Below are 17,740 nucleotides of genomic sequence, written 5' to 3'. Positions count from 1 at the left end.
AGAGGTAACTTGAAGAAGCAGGTAAATGAAAACATACTGGAGAGTCCACGCTAGAAACACACCAACTGAGGCTCACAAACTTCCACTGCAGCCCCCACAATAGCCATAATACAGAGACAGCTCCTGGTCCCCTGTCTCAGGATAACAAGATGGCAGTAGGACCTCCAGGGCCCCACCCCCCAGCCAGGTGCCCTTTTCCATGGACCTCGCTTGTGAGCTCCACCAACTATAACCTACACCTGTTTCAAGGTTTTGCAAACGTGCTTCCTCAAAGTTGAAAGCCTCTGGGGACAGACTCAGAAAGTCGGGAGTTTTTAACAAAGATGCCCAGTAGACTGGCATTGTGGTGGCGATTCTTAGTGATCAACTTAACTACATCTAGAATGAACTAAAAGCCAAGTGGCTAGGCACACCTGTGAGGCTTCTGTTGTTGTTGTTGTTGTTTTACATTATTTGAAATGAAAAGATCCACCCTAAATCTGGATCTTTCAAGGTGGGAAGATTCACCTTAAATCTAGGCCACAAACAAGGGACATGTAAGAAGGACGCTCTTGCTCTTGGCCTGCCTGCTCTCACTCTGGCCGAAAGTTCATTCCCGCACTGGAATTAGAGTCTCCTTCTTCAGCGTTTCAGAGTATCCTGAAGACCAGCTGAGACACCCAGCCCTGCAGACAGCTACTGGATTCTTGACTTTCTGCTAGTAGACAGCCATTGTTAGACTAGCTGGCCCACAGCCTGTAAGAAACACTATTAAGGTCTATCAACCACACTCCAGAGCAGGACTCATGCCCACATGAAACAAACTCAATGGTATTTTTGTGGACTTTTAAATTTCATTTTACTTAATTTTGGCATTTTTTTGTCTTATTGGTCTCTCGCTTGATTGTTTTGATTTACATTTTTGTGTTTCTTGGTTGTTTTTTTTTTGAAAGAAAGAGAGAGAAAGAATATAAAGTTGGGTGGGTAGGGAGGTGGGAGGGATCTGGGAAGAGTTCGGAGAAGGGAAAAATTATCAAAATATACTGTATGAACTTTTTTTTCCAAGAAAAAAAAAGAAAAAAAAAGAAACACTATTAATTCTCCTGTAGATAGATGGATAGATAGATAGATGGATGGATGGATGAATAGATAGATAGATAGATAGATAGATAGATAGATAGATAGATAGATAGATTCACTTGGGTTCCTTCTTGCCTTTGCTTTATGCATCTGCTCCAATAATGTACTGTGTATAATACCAAATGCTAAAATTATCAACACTCAGAGGTCACATCTGACCCAATCCACTTTTCTCCAGCCTTAAATTCAGAGAAATCCCTTATGAAGAACCTCAGACACCTCTATCACAAGGTACATCCATGATTCATTTATATCTTGACTTATAATCCTTTTTATTTCTAAGGTTTTGTCAGCAATAATCACTGTTAGAACACTCAAAAAAAAAAAAAAAGACCACACAGTTATACATAGCTAACCACTTGCGGTGTAGCTGTGTATTTGGGCACTGTCTTCAAGACCATGGGTAAATACAGTTTGCATTTGAAATACCCAGTCAAGGGGAAAAATGCATTGCTTCGTGTTGCATAATGTTAAAACCCAGAGCCAGTCCTATGCTCATTGGGGCTGAGGGCCTTGGGCTCTGCTGTTCAAAGGGAGGACTTCAGAGCAGAGCGGCTACAGATGAGTGGGAAGAGAATCTCAGCAGCCCGGGATATGTGGAAGAAAGTGTGTTTTATTCTCACAAGGAAAGAATAACACAGCTTGACACCATGGCTTTCATTTATAACACTCTGAGCTGTGTTTATATCTCAAGAAACTTCATGCAGCTCAGCAGCAAAGCAAAACCGTTTTTAATGCACCACAGGTCACCAAGTAGCTGCTGACCCAAGCCGAAAGCCACAACACAAAATGGAAAGGGATGGAATTTGAAGCATGGGATTTGGATTGCAGCAGCTTAAACTCAGAAGATCTCAGAAGGAATGCTCTCCGGTTGCTCCATCTCAGCCCAATGCACAGCCCAATCATCCTCAAACCTTCCAGCCAGTGGTGGAAAGTGGGTGCAGAGACTTGGTGACTGTGGAGTGCCCAGCCCCAATTGGTCCATCTACATACAGTTCAATCTCTACACCTCAGGATCAGGATACATCTAAAAGAGAGGATTATGGGAGCCAGAGGACCAGGATGCCTGTTGTAAAAGATTGTCTTTTAGCTCTAACAACTGCACCCATGAAACCTCAGCCACATGGTTGTCTAAACAAGATTCACACAGTAACACCAACTGACATGCTGGCGTGGATGAAGGACAGTTCACAAGGCCACACTCGTAGATGAAGATCTATAAACAATCAATAACTGCTTAAGGAGAATCAGTTTTCCCCACAGAAAAGACCCTGATGGGTTATCCAATCCCAAATGGTCAACACTAAACACACGTACACAAGCAATAGTAGATGGATCCATTAGGTTACACACACGCACTCACACACAAAGAATAAAGAAGTGGTCCTGAATTCCAGAGGGTGGGAGGACACAGGAGGGGTTGGATGGGTGAGGCAGGGGGTAGGGGAGGGGCAGAAATGGTACAAATATAGTCCCCATGCATCAAATTCTAAAAAAGAAAAAAATTAAATAAAAGATATAGTAACAGGCAGGCATGAAGAATTACATGGCTTCATGTTTGTAAAAATTTGCCAACCTTTCTGAACTTAGTCTGCCTTCTACTGAGGCTCAATTAGTTAAAATGGGCACATGGTCCAGGTGGAAGCTTCCACGTGACTAACATAAACATTACACACACGTGAGTGATATATTCACACACACACACACACACGTGCTAACTGTGGGTGGAAGAGGGGGCTCAGTGGCTAGGAGAACTTGCTGGTCTTCAGAGAACTTGAGTTGGATTCCAGCTCCCAAGTCAGGTGTCTCACAACTGCTCTTAACTGCAGCTGCAGTCCTGGCCTTCTCAGGCACCTACACTCATGTACACATAATTTTAAAATAAAACAACAACAACCTTAGAAACCTAAACGAGCAGCATAAATTGGCATCGATGAATTATGTGTTTAAAAGGAGGACATGAATTTGGGGGGTAGGTAGGTAGAACATATCTGGGAGGATCCAGGGAGACGTTTGGGGTGACTATGATCAAAATACATTATATGAAGTTCTCAAAGAATTAATAAAACATTTTAATGTACAAACCATTCCTAGGAAAGGGGGAGATTAGATAACTCTGTAAAGAGGAAGGGGACAGATAAGATAACAATCAGGCTATCTGAAAAGGCCACACAGAATCATACTATTAACTATTTACCTTTTAAAAACTATAATACACATCATTTTGTATATAAATACACACATACCTAGTTTAATGAGCTTTCCTCATCTGGGCTGTCCTTCCTCCAAGTACCAAACACCACTTAACAAAAACCCCAATACCAGATATGAGAAGCCTCTTCTGAGTTATTGGCCAGGGCTGTCAAATGAATTCCTAAAATATGAAGCTATTTCTGTTGCCTTTAGTTACTCCAAGAGGTAGAAGCAAGTCCCTGTTGAAGAAGACACCCCACACTTCATAAACAAGAGCACAGAGTTACCTGAGCTGGAACTAACTTCCATACCCCATCCCTAAAGACTAGCTTTCATGGCACCAGAAAGTGCCATGCAAGCTTCCAAAGGAGCAAGGTAACCAATAGTCCTGCACAGCTAGGATGCCTATGAACCACATCGATGACCAGCATGGCATGATAATTCTAAAAGTACAGTAGTGGCAAGAATGACTTGGCAGTAACCAAAAGTTCTCTAATTGGAGTTAAGACCAAATCAGCAAAAAGAAAATAATTCCTGGTACTGGGAACCTAAGTAAGTACACAAGACTAGTGAAATTATCGTTACTGAAGGAGAACCTACAGCCTCTAATTTACTAAACCAGCATAATCCTTAATAACAGTCTATAAACATTTTTCTTTATGCCCACAGACAAATGTACTTTTCAATCAAGGAAGCTTCTTGTTGCAACAGACAGAGCCCACCAAAGAAAACCACCCAATCAAAACGTAGAGTTGTGGAGCCCAGTACCAATGGACACATCTAAAGAACACTCCCACAGCTAAGGCTCAGGGGTCATGGAGGGAAATGATTATAAAAACCAGAGGATCAGAGAGTTTGCTGTGAGATTGTGTCTCCAAGTAATCTCAAAAACTACATCCATAAAGTCTCGCCACTATGATTGCCCAAACATGAGCTGAACAGGGATGACACCAATGGCCATGACAAAGGGACTGGGAAAAGCCCATGAGGCCTCAACCCTACACAAAGAATTAAGAAAACCGAGGAAAAGTAGGAGTGAGAGAGGTGGTCCCTCTCAGAGAAGAGCACACCAATTAGTTGTCAGTGATAAATGGTCAGCTCCGAAAACATGCATACAAGTAACACTGTATGGACTAAGCAAGTTATGTTAAGGAGTGGGGTGTGTATGAGTGTGTTTGTGTAATTGTAATTAATGTGTGTAATTATAATTAGGGGGCCATCAATGCAAAGAAGAGTAAGGAGAGGTATATGGGAGGGTTTGAAGGAGGAAAAGGAAGAGAGAAATTTAATTATATATAATCTCAAAAATAAAAAAAATTGTAGGGAGAGGTATATGGGAGGTTTGAAGGAGGAAAGGGAAGAGAGAAACTCAATTATATGATAATCTCAAAAATAAAAAAAATTAAATACACCAAAAAAATGCTGGTATTTCTTACCTTACCAGTAGGATGCAAACAAGTCATGAGCTAGTTGTCAATCTTGGGTGTCTACCAAACCCCTAAGGTATGTTCTACACAAGCACTGAAAGCTCCGCCTGCCACACCGCCAGCATCCTCTGGATCAGCCACAAAGGCTTACAGGTGGACTTCCCTACTGTTCCCAGAGAACTGTTGGGCTCTTCCTTCCAGATGGGAAAAACGGATCATCCCACAGTTGTGGAGAAAAGAACAGATGTGAATACATGTGCAGGTTAAGAATGTGTGTGTTCCTAGTTCCTGAAATCAGATGGGTACAGTGAGAAGACCTATTGGGCCCGGACTTCTGACACTTTGAAATGGCATCAACCTACAAAATTTTTGCTTGATGCCTGTAGCTTAGAAAAAAAAAAGAGCAAGAGAGAGCAAAAAACAAACAAAAGCTTTTGTTTTAAGCAAATTTATGACTGCATTGAGCCAAATTTAAGCTGTCCCTGTTTTGAATGTGGCCTGCAGGCTGCAGGTTGGGCATATGTGAGTCTAGCTTGGGTTTCACCATAATGGACAAGGGAACAGGATACTGACTTTCCCTATCTGGATAATTTAGATGCTGCATCCTCCTGTCAGTCACATGGCCTAGAAATAACTCTCCTATTTTTGTAATTTTCAGAAAGGAAAACCTTGTAGTATATGCTAACTTCTGGCAGGACCGAGGAGAGTAAACAAAACCAAGTTTGATCATCGCCAGTCATGGATTTTCATGTCTCTGCTTGGAGCTGCATGAGTTGTGTTATTTGTAGCTGTTTTTCTGAAAAGACACATCTTGGCTACAAGAAACTTTAGGATATTAGTCCTGGAAAAATAACATTGCTAGGATGTGCACCAGAAGATATGAAAATGTTCTTTCCTGAAGATAAATGAAAATCCGTAAATCCCAGCAGAACAGAAGTTTGTCCGCTCCCTTCAAATGCATTTTACATGTGAAGCATGAAGCTTGGCACATTGCGATCGCCCAGCAGACTTCTGACTGAATGAAAAGTGTTAGGGCTTTAAAACTAGCAAATAGATGCAGGGGGAAAGGGGGCTGACTTGGCGGAAGAGAAGTTGCAGATGTTACAGCCGTTTGCTTTTTCATCCCCAAAACAAAAGCGAGAAAGTGGAACAGAATGGGCGCTTTGTTCTCAGCCCCACAACACGGCCCTAACAATGCCGCAGCCTCTCCCATTCATAAAGGCATCCCGGTCCAGCTGAGCAGGAAGCAGAAGATCTAGGGAAGCTGAACATGGATGTGGACACAGTGAAATGAAAGCCTTCTTTGGATAAAACACAGCAGCCAGAATAAAGAGGGTCGCCGCCCCAACCTCATTTGGCAAAGATGAAGTGATGTGGAGGACAGGAAGCCAGGGAGCGACCGTTTCAGGGACGGTCGGGAGTAAGTAGATCGGATCTCCAAGGACACAGCGATGAAAGCCCAGCCATGAGGCTGGCTGGTTCAATTGTGAGCTGAGAAGGCGTGAAAAGTGATACAGAAGCTCACTTTGGCTACCATCCTCCACCCACCCTCGTGTCACCTCTTCCTGTGAGAAGGAAAGGGAGTCTTGAAACGGCCTCCCTTCCCTTCAAGCCATTGTCTGCATCAAAGTTCGGGCAGGAGCCTATGTGTCATCTTTGGGTGTAATTTAACAGAGCAAGTTGGAGAAGCAGACGGTAATCAGCAGAACCCAGCATATCTGCCACGGACAAGGACGGAGAAGTGGGTTTGGCTGGCAAGCAGTGAAGACAATGGTGTCCCTTAGAGGGAGCAACCAATCTCCTTCCTACAGCAGCCTTCCTGTTAGGTCTGGAGCAGCTCACCTGTAATTCCAGAATTTTGGAGGCAGGGGTATGAAGACAGGGAGTTCAAAATCAGCCCAAGCTAAATAATACAGTGAGCCCGCCTTGAAAAGATTAAATAAAACAAAAATTCCCATTTCTCAGCTTTTAGAAATTTAAGGGTTTTTTATGTTGTATGCACGTGTAGGGCGTGCTCATGTTACAACACGTGTGTGGTTGCCAGGACAAGTTGCAAGAACAACTTGCAGGAGTTGGTCCTCCCGTCCAATGTGGCTCAGGATAGCTGTGAAAGCATGCTTCCCCAAAGGGGGCCCTGGGTCCTGCTTGGGGCACAGTCATGCCCTGCTTCCCCCTCCTCAAGCTATGCAAGCCATAGGATGGAGGCAGGAGAGGGAAGAAACAGAAAAGAGGGGGACAGATTGAGGATCTCAAGTCTTATTTCTACAGTGATCATCATGCATGGCCCTCGGGAAAAAAACCAACTTCTCTGGTCCTCCAAGATGGAATCAGCATCCAATTCAACCTGGCTTTGATGTGCACCACCCTGCATTGATAAGTAGAGAAACTTCAGGGGTCAGCACCCAATACCACTAGATTTCTGGGTTACCCTACACTTGGAGAAGCATTTAGAAACATGGCATACTGGTCAGTAGAGACAACACTGTGGATGTATCTAATCTAGGTTTACATTCAAAAATCTCTACTGGGTTCTCCCAGAAGTCATTGTTAACAAATAAAATCCCACTGCCAGTACAGGAGACTTCCCCTAAAGTTGTTGGTCAAGAGTATCCCGGGACACCCCAGAACATCACAGGCTCTTATCATTGTGCTTGGTTGTCCTCTGGAACTGGGGTAATAAGCCCCAGTTAACAAAGACACCACACATGGGGCAGGGACAACGAGATGTGGTGCTGACTCAGCACTTCAGCAGTAGCGGCAGCAGCATCTTGACCGTCTCAAAACACATCACACATGTTCACTCATTTACAGTGCTCACAGCCAACTCTAAACATCGTTAATGCGATCCTCGGATTCCAGCGGAGAATTAGGAGCGGGTTCAAGGTCAAAAACGGAAAGAATAGAGCTGAGACTCAGAGAGGAGCAAAGCGTTTATGACCGTGTGTGTTCTGACAGTACCAAAGTCCTCTATGGGATATCGGCAACCTGCCAGGACAGTGCTCTCTGCAGCCTCCCCCAGAAGCATCCTCAGCCAAAAGGCCCAGTATTGTCGGTCCCTCCGTGTTAGCCTAATTAAATGGCCCCTCTTGCTCTACGAGTTCTAAATAAACACATCTGCAGAAATATCACACGAGCCTCCACGTTCCCACAGGGCTTGGCGACACAGTTGCACTATCTTGAACGAAATTGGGAGTTCCTGCATCCCGTGTCATTTTTCCCATGGGAACATGAGCCACCTTCAGCTAGAGGACTTCCCAGGGAGAAAGCAATGACAGGGCAGGAGTGGGGGTGGGCAGCATCTGTATCATTTCTTCTTTTTGGAGACTTGGGAACTAAGACCAAAATCACAGGTGGTGTTCTCAACTGTTTTCTTCACTAATACAGTCTACGGTAAAGAGCCACCTCGAATAACAAGGCCAAGTCTGCACTTGCCTGAGAAGTCATTCCTAGCTGCTATCTCGTCCCTGTCATTAGTACTGTGTCAACCACCCAGCTTCGGATTCCGTCATAGCCACTAGTACTGGCTCCCATTACTAAGGCTTTTGTTTAAAGTCAAGCCCTTAGATTACCTGGATTTGATTCTTTTATGTGCAAATATCTCCTAAAAGGGGTCTAAGTGCTTAATAGATATGTAAATCTTTTAACCAGATAATCAAAACAGTTCATGTTTGTTAGGCATAGCCTTACCCAATAAAAGCTGGAATATATATGTGTGTGTGTGTATATATATACATATATATATGTATATATATGTATATATATAATGTGTATGTATACACACACATTTTAGCACTTCATTTTATTGATGTAAAACACAGCAAAAGAAAGATAAACAAATCTTCTAACTACATGGAAAAAGGAAAATCAACTTGTGACTGCTGGGGTGAAGAGTAGAGGGTGATAAAGATAGTTCCAGAAGACTAATGCCATAATGACTTTTTGTGCCTGTTTTATATGCTTGCCTTAGCTGTCATGAATCCCTTCTTCAGATAAATTATACCCAGGCTCTGATATCTTAACTACTGGTAGGAGAATGTCCTGTGCTAATTGTAAGGCTGGACAAATGTTAGCTTTAGGCTCATTAAACTGCCACTGGTACTCCTGCAAACAGTGTTTCAGCTCTGGGGACTTGGCAGCATGCACACTGGCAGCACAAATTCTAGAGACATGGACCCAAGATTGTGATAAGGAAGGAAAACTGTACATACATGAACCCGTGTTGTATATAATGTGATCACTTCAATCCAACTGTCTGAAACAGACTCCAAAGGCAAAGGATGACCAGGTCACTGTGGGTCTTGGTGTTCTCCGGAACTGTCTGAAATATCCAGCCATCTGAGTTTTGTCTTCCTTTTCCCACCCCTGAATCTAAAGCTCGCCAACTGGCAGAATTTTCTGAGATAACGGAAGAGTCCAGGGCTTAGAAGTCAGATAAACCTTGGTTCAAATCCTGGCGCATGTCTGTGTTAGCTGTAAGAGCGTGGGCAGGGCACGGTCAACCCCTCTGATTATTTTGTTCCCACTTAGCAAAACTGAGATAATAGAAATGTTCCAGGTGGCTCTATGCATCAGAGACAATGTAAACAAAGTTCCCAGAGCCATGCCAAATCTAAAGTAAGTCTTCAAACTATTGTTATTCAATATCTGACATCAAGTGCAGGAAACTAAAGAAGCGCTACTTAGGTGACCTTCTAAAACACAAGGGTGTCGAGAACAAAAACTACTCCGAACCCATCAATTCTCTAAATTTTGCAGTGACGAGTCTGATTTATCTCACGCCTCAGTTTGGTTTACATATATTCGGATCTATGCCAACAATGACCTTTAAAAAAAAAAATCCCTTCAGCAAGTTCTGAATCCTTTCATGTGCTAAAAATGATTCACTAGCCATCTGGGAGACTGTGGTATTTTCCCAGCTCTGAGGCCTTTCCCTGACAGGTGCCACAGTGCTGATAGTTGAGAGAACCCCCTGAGAAGTGTGCCTTCCCCGTGGGCTGGTGGGGACTCTCCTTCTAGGAAGATGTGCTGAAAGCGACTTGCTCAACTCCAGAAGCCTCCACGTTTCTGGGGATCTAGCAAAAGGGTTTGCAGCATGCCTGGGTTTGAAGACAATGGATTTTATGTGGTATCCCTCAGACTTGAAGGCACATCTCATTAAGACATAGATCCAGTTGAGGGGCTCCCAGGAGGCTCTGGTAGTCTACACAATGCCCGGCCATGTCATGAGAGTTGGTGAGCAGCACTTGAAACAGAAAGGAACTCCAGGGCCTCACCAGAGTCTCCCAGAATTCTGTCATTCTTTAATCTCAAGAACCAATGAGACAATCATCAACTGACTTTATCAAACTGTCTGGCTGTAGTGGTGCAGACCCCAGGGAGGCTGGAAGAGGAGAAAAGCGTGAGTTTGAAGTCAGAGGCCAGCCTGGGTTACAGAGAGAGAGACCCTGTCTCCAACAGCAAAACAAAATAAAAACAGTATGAGGCTAACAGAACATGCATAGAACTCTTGACTTCCATAAAGAAATGAATACATTTGTAAACTGTACCAGCTAGGCATAGTATAGGGGGTTATATCTCAATCCCAGCACGTTGGATGGGCAATAAGATCTTGAGTTCGAGACTAAACTGGACTATAAATGAGGCCCTGTCTCAAAAAAAACTAAAACAACAATGCTTTTAGTGTACTGATGTTACTTTCTCAAGCTAAAACAGCCCTTCCCATCACACAGATTTAAATTCTTTACCCTTTTCCTTGATAGAGCTGTAGGCCCAACAAGCTGTCTCACTGGGTAGCTGGTTAGTGCCAAGATAGACTGCAAATGCCTCCGAATGAGATAGGGTAAGCGAAATACCACACTGCTTCAAGAAATCTGGAAAAGTTGGCAAAAAAGAGCGTAACAAATAGAATAATCAGGCACTGATGGTTTCTGACAGCCTGACATGAGCTCTGAAACTGTCACTGATTTATGTGACGTCTGACCTTTAGGGACCGAGCAAACGAGCAAACCATGTCAGGAACACGGTCCATGTTAAATTAGAAGCTTCATACAGCCGTGATAGGAAAACAACATGTTGTAGGAAATACTGTGGTCACATGGATGAAACACAGGACTGGAACGGAGGGAAGCAATACTGCAGCCCTGACTACGGAGCCATTTCACCAGCTGGATGACCTTGCTCACCCAGTCTGCCCCCTCGAGGTCTCCGCCTGTCCATTAAACATGCTCCTCCCCTCTAGGCTACCGTTCAGCTCTCCTAACCACTTCGTCCAGGAGCAGGCAGCCCCTTCTGGAGCTCACCTAGGTGAGGCAGCTGACATCAGTCTATCCTTGTTGCCAATAGCTGATCCGAACGCACAATACAGCTGGGGGCCACTTCTATGTAACCCAGCTGACCTGCCCCTGGAAGGGAACACTTCTTGCCTGAGCCTTGGCTGTATGGGAGAAAGTTTCCCGCGTAGAAAGCTCTGGGATTAGCTGGTTGGCCACAGGCTAGCGAAGGCAAACTCTTCCTCGGGTTCATTTCTGGGATTTGCTTTATTTTGTGCTACCCAAGTTGTTTCTCAGGCTGATATAAGTGTGTTAACCCAGTGCCTTGCATAACGTCTTTTAAAGATCGAACAATAAACGTTTAGGGATATGTACCACCTCTGCCCTGTGGGAGACAGGAACGGAAGGCAAGAATTCCATAATTCAAAACCCAAGTCACTTGTTAGTTCCAAAAGGCTTCAAGCAGGGAACCTGGGTCCTCTCCTTTGGGGACAGGAGCCACCTGTTCTCCTTCCCTGGTTGCACTGGGAATCGCCTGAGAAGCACTTTCAAACGATATTCTCTGGCCCTATGCGTGCTTCATTTTAACAAGAACCCAAGTGGCTGCCAGTCCCCCCCTAACCCCCACCCCCACCCCGAATAGGGCCGTAGAGCATGTTTCCTTAAAGATCATTGCTTTTTTTGAGCCTCAACAATCTTGACGTTTGTTTTCACGCAAGGCAACCATCCCATCTACCCACAATCCTCCCCGCCACGACTTTGCCCACAGAGGCCGTGACAGTGGTACACTCTGTCCCAACACAAGGTCAAAAGCAAGCCAAGTGCCAAATGTTTCCTTGTTGCCGGCTGTATTTTCAAAACAAAACACAAATGAGAAGGAAGCCATTCCTCTCCGTTCAGTTTACACTCACAACCCAATCCATTCTCATCAACTGGCAAAACTTTTCCGCTCCAACCTCTACCACGCACGTTTTTCGCGAAAGCGTACATGTTCTCAGATCTTCCCGAACACACTGGTTGCAAACTCAGTTGCTCGGCTTTGCTCGGAGCCCATGAACACAGCCGTTGGCACCGAGAAGCTCAGCACCCTGCACCACCCTCTCCCGGGCACAGACACAGCCCCGGCTCCACCAGCGGGACTCCAAAGCCCTGCTTGACAGCGGCGCCTGTCCCTCTGGACTCCGCAGGACCCCAGCTTTACCTGAAGCACGTGGTGAGCTCGCCCGAAGACTTCAGACAGGGGTATTTGGTCGTTGCGATCTTGTTTTCCGAGCACACTTCTCTGTGGGGGGAAAAAGTTGGAAAGGAAACTCCGTTGAAGGTCAGAGGGAAAGTGGAGAGCAGTACGCGCTAGGCTCTGCGACCAGACGCACCGGCTGCTACTGGTCCCCCGGCGGACTCAGCAGCCGGAACGAGCCACGAGAGATTCCCAGAACCGGGCGACCCCAGTCCACGGTGACTAGAAAAGCCAAAGAAGTCTGCACCGCAGCGCGGCGGGAAAGTCGTGGGGACGGTATCCAGTGTCCTGGTCCACAGCTGGGAGAATCGAGGCGGTTCCCGCAAGAGATGGAAGTCACCTGGGTCATCTAAACACCCTGCTGGGCTCAGAGAGCTGGGACCTGTGGGTCGGCCACCTGGGACATTCTGCCCCCCACCAGCCAGCCCTGAGTGCACCCAGCACGACCTCCGCTGGGGCAGGTGGCCCTTACCTGTCGCGGTCCTCTGGCTCCTCTCGGTAGGTCCACGTGTGTCCCAGCGCCAGGAGTAGCAGCAGCGGCCCCAGGCTCTTGCCCAGCTGCCCCTTGGCTGCTCCTCCCCGGCACGGAGGAGGCGGCGGCACCATCGGGGAAGCTCGCGGCTTCTTCTCGGCACCCGAGCTCTCTCCCTGCGCTGTGCCCAGAGGCTCCGCGGCCGCGGCCGCCTTCCCTCTCGCCAGCAGGGGGCGCCGGAGAGCTGGGGCGTTTGCACCACCTGCGGGGCCGCAGTCAAACTTGGGCAGAGAAAAGGGGAGAATCAAGCTTGTCAAAGGGGTGCCTGCCTTGCGCGGCCAGCGGGAGGATGCTGGAGCCCTGGGAGTCTTCTGGACGTTCAGGCTCGAGTCACAAACTAACTGAACTTGGCTTCAGGCTGCGCTCTCCTCTCTCGCGTCTTCCTCCCCCGGGGAGAAGCGCAGAGACGAGGCAGCTAGGCGCTCCTTTGCATTTTTTGCTCCAAGGTCTCAGCCTGGGAGGAGGAGTTGTTGGCTGTCACCAGGGCGAGAGGAGGAGAGGAGCGGGGTTAATAGCTTCCTTCCTGTTGTCAGTTAACTTCCATAGCGAAGGGTCAAGCCAATGTTTGCCTTTCGCCCATGAGGGCCTTCTTGCGTGCTTTTCTTCTATCCCGGTTTTCTCTTAGGCTATGAGAGAGTGGGCAGCGGCTACAGGGTGTCTCCTATATCGCCCTTTCAAACGTGAAATAGTCCAATCAAGAAAGTGTGGCCAATTTTCATCCAACCTCTTTTAGAGGAAATTCGGTCATTTCGTTCGTCCATAGCCCTTACTGTGATTTTCCTGGTAAGTGCAGTTCAGGACAAGTGAAGCTGAGGCTTCCAAGAGCTTTGAACTCAGCAGCTTGTCTCTAACTATAGGGATCTTGACTACATTTGTTTTCTCTGTTAATCAAGGAATGAAAAGGCAGGAAGAATCTCTGGCGCAGGCAGCAAGCGTTGTTGAAACTGAAGACGTACTCACGCACCCACAGAGGGGCGACTCCCCACAAGTGCAGATTCTCAGACTGGCTCCAAGCGGTGGGGTTAGGGAGAGGCTGGGGGGGGGGGGCGGTGGTCTTGGTCTTCCTCCCATGATTTCCAACTGGTCATTTTAAAAGAAGGAGTGGTTGACCGGCTTATGGCTTCGTGCAAACTGAGAGATACCCAGGTCAGTCAGAACGGGGGTGCACCTGGCTGGGGGCAGGGGCTTCCTGATGATGAAGAAGGTGATGAAGAAGCAGGGAGTTTGCCATCTGCTTGTTTACCTATGGCCTCGTTCCCTGTCTGCCTGCCAAGATGTTAGTCTGCTTTCCTAACCTTACAGAACTCAGCGTCAGCGCTGAAAATACCTTGAGGGAAATCATTGAAGACAGCTGGATCCGTGTGTCTTTTGGCGATCAGGGAAATCACCTGACACTGCCTGGAAGCCTGCAAACCACGGGGCCATCACCTGCTAGTTCATGCTGCCCTGTTTACCACAACACCATCAGTTCTTACCACAGACGAAGTCATAACCAAACCGTGAACCCCAAAACCAAGAAAGCCGTGGCCCAAAAATAAGTCAGAGAAGCGAGGAGTTAAATGTGGAATCACTAATATTGATCAGTTCTGTGGGTCAGTTAAATGTGGAATCACTAATATTGATCAGTTCTGTGGGTCAGTTAAATGTGGAATCACTAATATTGATCAGTTCTGTGGGTCAGTTAAATGTGGAATCACTAATATTGATCAGTTCTGTGGGTCAGGCCTGAGAAGGTAACTCATTCACAAGCTACAGGTGTGCCCTTTGGCTAGGTGAATAGGTATTTTGAGTTACATAGTAGTCTGGGCCACTGAGAAATGTTACACATAGCACCTACACTGCCATTTTTACAGGAGGGACATCCTTACTCCTCTGTTGGATACTTTGTATTCCTCAGAAGTCTTCTATGGTCATGTTTTTATTTGATCTTCACAATCCCAACCCTACACATCTTGCTCCATGCTTTAGCCAGATATTCTTCCCCCCTATAAGCCATTCATAGACATGAAGAATATGAGCCGGGCGGTGGTGGTACATGCCTTTAACCCCAGCACTCGGGAGGCAGAGGCGGGTGGATCTCTGTGTCTACAGAGTGAGTTTCAGGACAGGCTCCAAAGCCAAAAAGGTGGGGGGAGATGAAGAACATAAAACACCCTGGACAGTAAAATCCAGCGGTGCCACTCACTCACAGACACAAGTGTAGTTTCAGCTGGCCATTCATTCAGTGGACGCTCTCACGTCCTTCGGAACTTGAGAGTGACTTTCATGGGATCACTACCTGGATTTGAACTCAGGATACAGTTTATAGGTGAGTGGTCCCAGCTAACATTCTAAAACCGAGTTTTCTCGTCTGTACCCTGGGGAGTTGCAGGTGTCCATCTCCTTGGGTATTAAGATGAAGGGAGCCCTGTAGAACAAGTCTTGAAAGCTCTCTGGGCATCATCTTTAGCAAAAGTTATTCATTGCACAGACAGAGTTTCAGTTTTTGGTTTTGCTTTCTGGATATATAGGATCTTATTTGAAGCAGGGTTTTTTTGAGTTCTTAAGGTGAGACCTTGATAAACACATGAAAAACAAACCCATCCTGGAGTGTATAACAGGCAGGATGGACTTAAACTGTGCCATAGAGGTGTTGGATGCCATCTTGGAAGGAAGAGAACCAGGCGGCAGAAAGCGGTTTTCATTTTTTTCTTTTTTTTAAGATTTATTTATTTATTATGTATACAGTATTCTGCCTACATATATCCTATAGGCCAATAGTGGGCACTAGATCTCATAACAGATGGTTGTGAGCCACCATGTGGTTGCTGGGACTTGAACTCAGTACCTCTGGAAGAATAATCAGTGCTCTTAACCTCTGAGCCACCTCTCCAGCCCTTCATTTTTATTTTCTTACCAATGCCTCTGTTTTGATAACTTGGTTTCTTTTCTTTCTCTTATCTTTGTTCCTTCCATCCACGATTGCATCGTGGATGTTGCTCTTCACGCGGTAGAGCATATTGTAGGAGAATTACTCATCTGCTCTATTCAATAGCGCTTACTAAGCCCTGTGTGCCGGCAAGCCACTTTTCAGGGAAGGTAATGAATGATGAAAAGACAAAAACCAGCCAGATCTGGCAGTGCACACCTGTGATCCCTGCGTTGGGGTGACTGAGGCAAAAGGATGGAGAATTCGAGGACAGCCTGGGCTCTATAGTCAGTTCCAGGGTAGCCTGGGCTGCAGACTAAAATTCTGTCTCAAATCTAGAAACAGAAACAATACTAAAAACAAAGGAAATTCAAAGGTGGAAGCAGAACCATGTCATTTGTGTGCGCTAAGCTGATGTCAGCCACCATCTCTTTGGTCCCTACACTGAGCTTCTGTGAGGATGAGGGCCCTGGGAAGCCAAGCAAACAGTCCATATTGGCCCAGAGAAGGATGTCATGATATGTAGTTAGAACTTTTCTGCAAGAGAAGAGCTGTAGCTGAGACCTCTCAAACCCTCTTTTTTTTTTGGGGGGGAGGGGGTAGGGGGAGCTGAAATTCATCCAGCTTCTTGTGCTGTGCCAAGCAGAAGGAGCGCAAAGATGACTATGTATGAATACCAGTCTGTGAAAAGCTGAACAGTCCCGCCAAAGCTAAGCCAGCCTTTGTGCAGGCTGCAGCCTGCGTGGAAGTTTCCAGAATGGGGTTTGCAAGTGGCAGGAGCCTCAGGCGTTTTAGGTTTTTCTCCCCTCAGACTCATAGGCTCTCCGCCACACTGCACAACTCGGGCCTGCCCCGTCGATCTGCCCCATCCCCTCATCTGCAAACAGCTGGCTTGAGAGAACCTGCCCACTGTCTCTTCCCTGGGAGTGTCGCGGAGATTAACGATCAGGACCTCACAGACCTTGGAGGAGGCCGTGGGGTTGTTTCTTTCAGTGCACCTCTTGGCAGGGTTTCCCATACAGACCTGTCAGCTTCCCTGAAACAAACCAGAGAGGGGGAGAGTTATACAATTCACCGTATCCTAGGGGCCTGGGCTGTGAGGGAGCTCGAGAGTACACTGTGTGCTGTTGGTCAGGGCCCAGGAGGAACAGGTATCTTAGCAGCAAGGCTGAGAGCTTCCTGGGAGCCGGTGAAGTCACTGGCTGCAGAAGAGAGGCCAGCACTCTGAATTAGCAAAGGAAGAAGAAAAGCCGGCAGAGCACACACTTTCAAAGGACGCCTCACTAGTCAGTTTTCAAGAATCCCAACATCTTATGGGGACAAAACTAACATAGAATTAGAAACCAGAAGTTGCTAATAAAGATACTTTTAGGATAGATCACCACTACTGGGTAGGCGTATGTGCATATTCTATGCACTCTAGAGCAGCTCAGGCAAAGAAAAACCCGGGACTGAAAATGAAGCTGGATGGATGTCAGCTGGAAGACCCTAACTGCTGAGGGCCCTGCACTACGTTAGAGCACAGGTCAGCTCTTGAACCCTCAGAAGTCAAGTCAGGATGTTTATGTGATCACTGGTCTTCCTAAAAGGTAACCAGAATGGCCTAACTCTAAGGTGAAGGCTCTTCCACAGAAACAAGACAGAATAAAAATAAGGTAAATAAAGTTCACTGTGTACTGTAATCAGTTGGCATAGGATGAGGTGTCCCTCCCCCCCCCCCCCAAAAAAAAGCACACTGCCCTAAGAGCTATCTCTCAGTTTTGGTTTTGATTGATGTGCAGCCAGGTCTGTTTAGAGAACTGGGGTTACTCCCTAAAAGCGTAAAAGTGCTCTTGTCTACACACCATTGTGAGAAATTGCTTGAGGCAAGAACAGCTAGAACACATTTAACACTGAAGCCCTGGTCCAGGGTGTGTTCATCATCTGTCTAAGTCAGCCTTGGTTTTAACTTGCACAGGTTCTGAAGGTTGTGCTAAAACTCTAGCACTGGAACCTTCTCCACAACTAGGAAGAAATGCCAGCGTCCCCTGTCCATGATGGAGCCTATTGCTGGTC

General features: G+C 46.3%; 1 protein-coding gene across 1 annotated transcript in view; it reads right to left on the bottom strand.

Annotated features, from left to right (window-relative positions):
- Positions 1-12,860, bottom strand: part of Ccbe1 (collagen and calcium binding EGF domains 1) — a 217,228-nt gene extending 204,368 nt beyond the window's left edge. Inside the window, exons 1-2 of the mRNA XM_075968442.1 lie at positions 12,718-12,860; positions 12,210-12,290 (exon numbers count right to left, since the gene is read on the bottom strand). Coding sequence (XP_075824557.1) covers positions 12,210-12,290; positions 12,718-12,851 — 215 coding nt within the window. The 5' untranslated portion in view covers positions 12,852-12,860. The remainder of the gene's footprint in view (positions 1-12,209; positions 12,291-12,717) is intronic.
- Between the last annotated feature and the right edge of the window lie 4,880 nt (positions 12,861-17,740).

Source organism: Microtus pennsylvanicus, chromosome 4 (assembly GCF_037038515.1).
Source record: "Microtus pennsylvanicus isolate mMicPen1 chromosome 4, mMicPen1.hap1, whole genome shotgun sequence".
Lineage (NCBI taxonomy): Eukaryota > Metazoa > Chordata > Mammalia > Rodentia > Cricetidae > Microtus > Microtus pennsylvanicus.
This window is presented reverse-complemented; position numbering and strand designations above follow the sequence as displayed.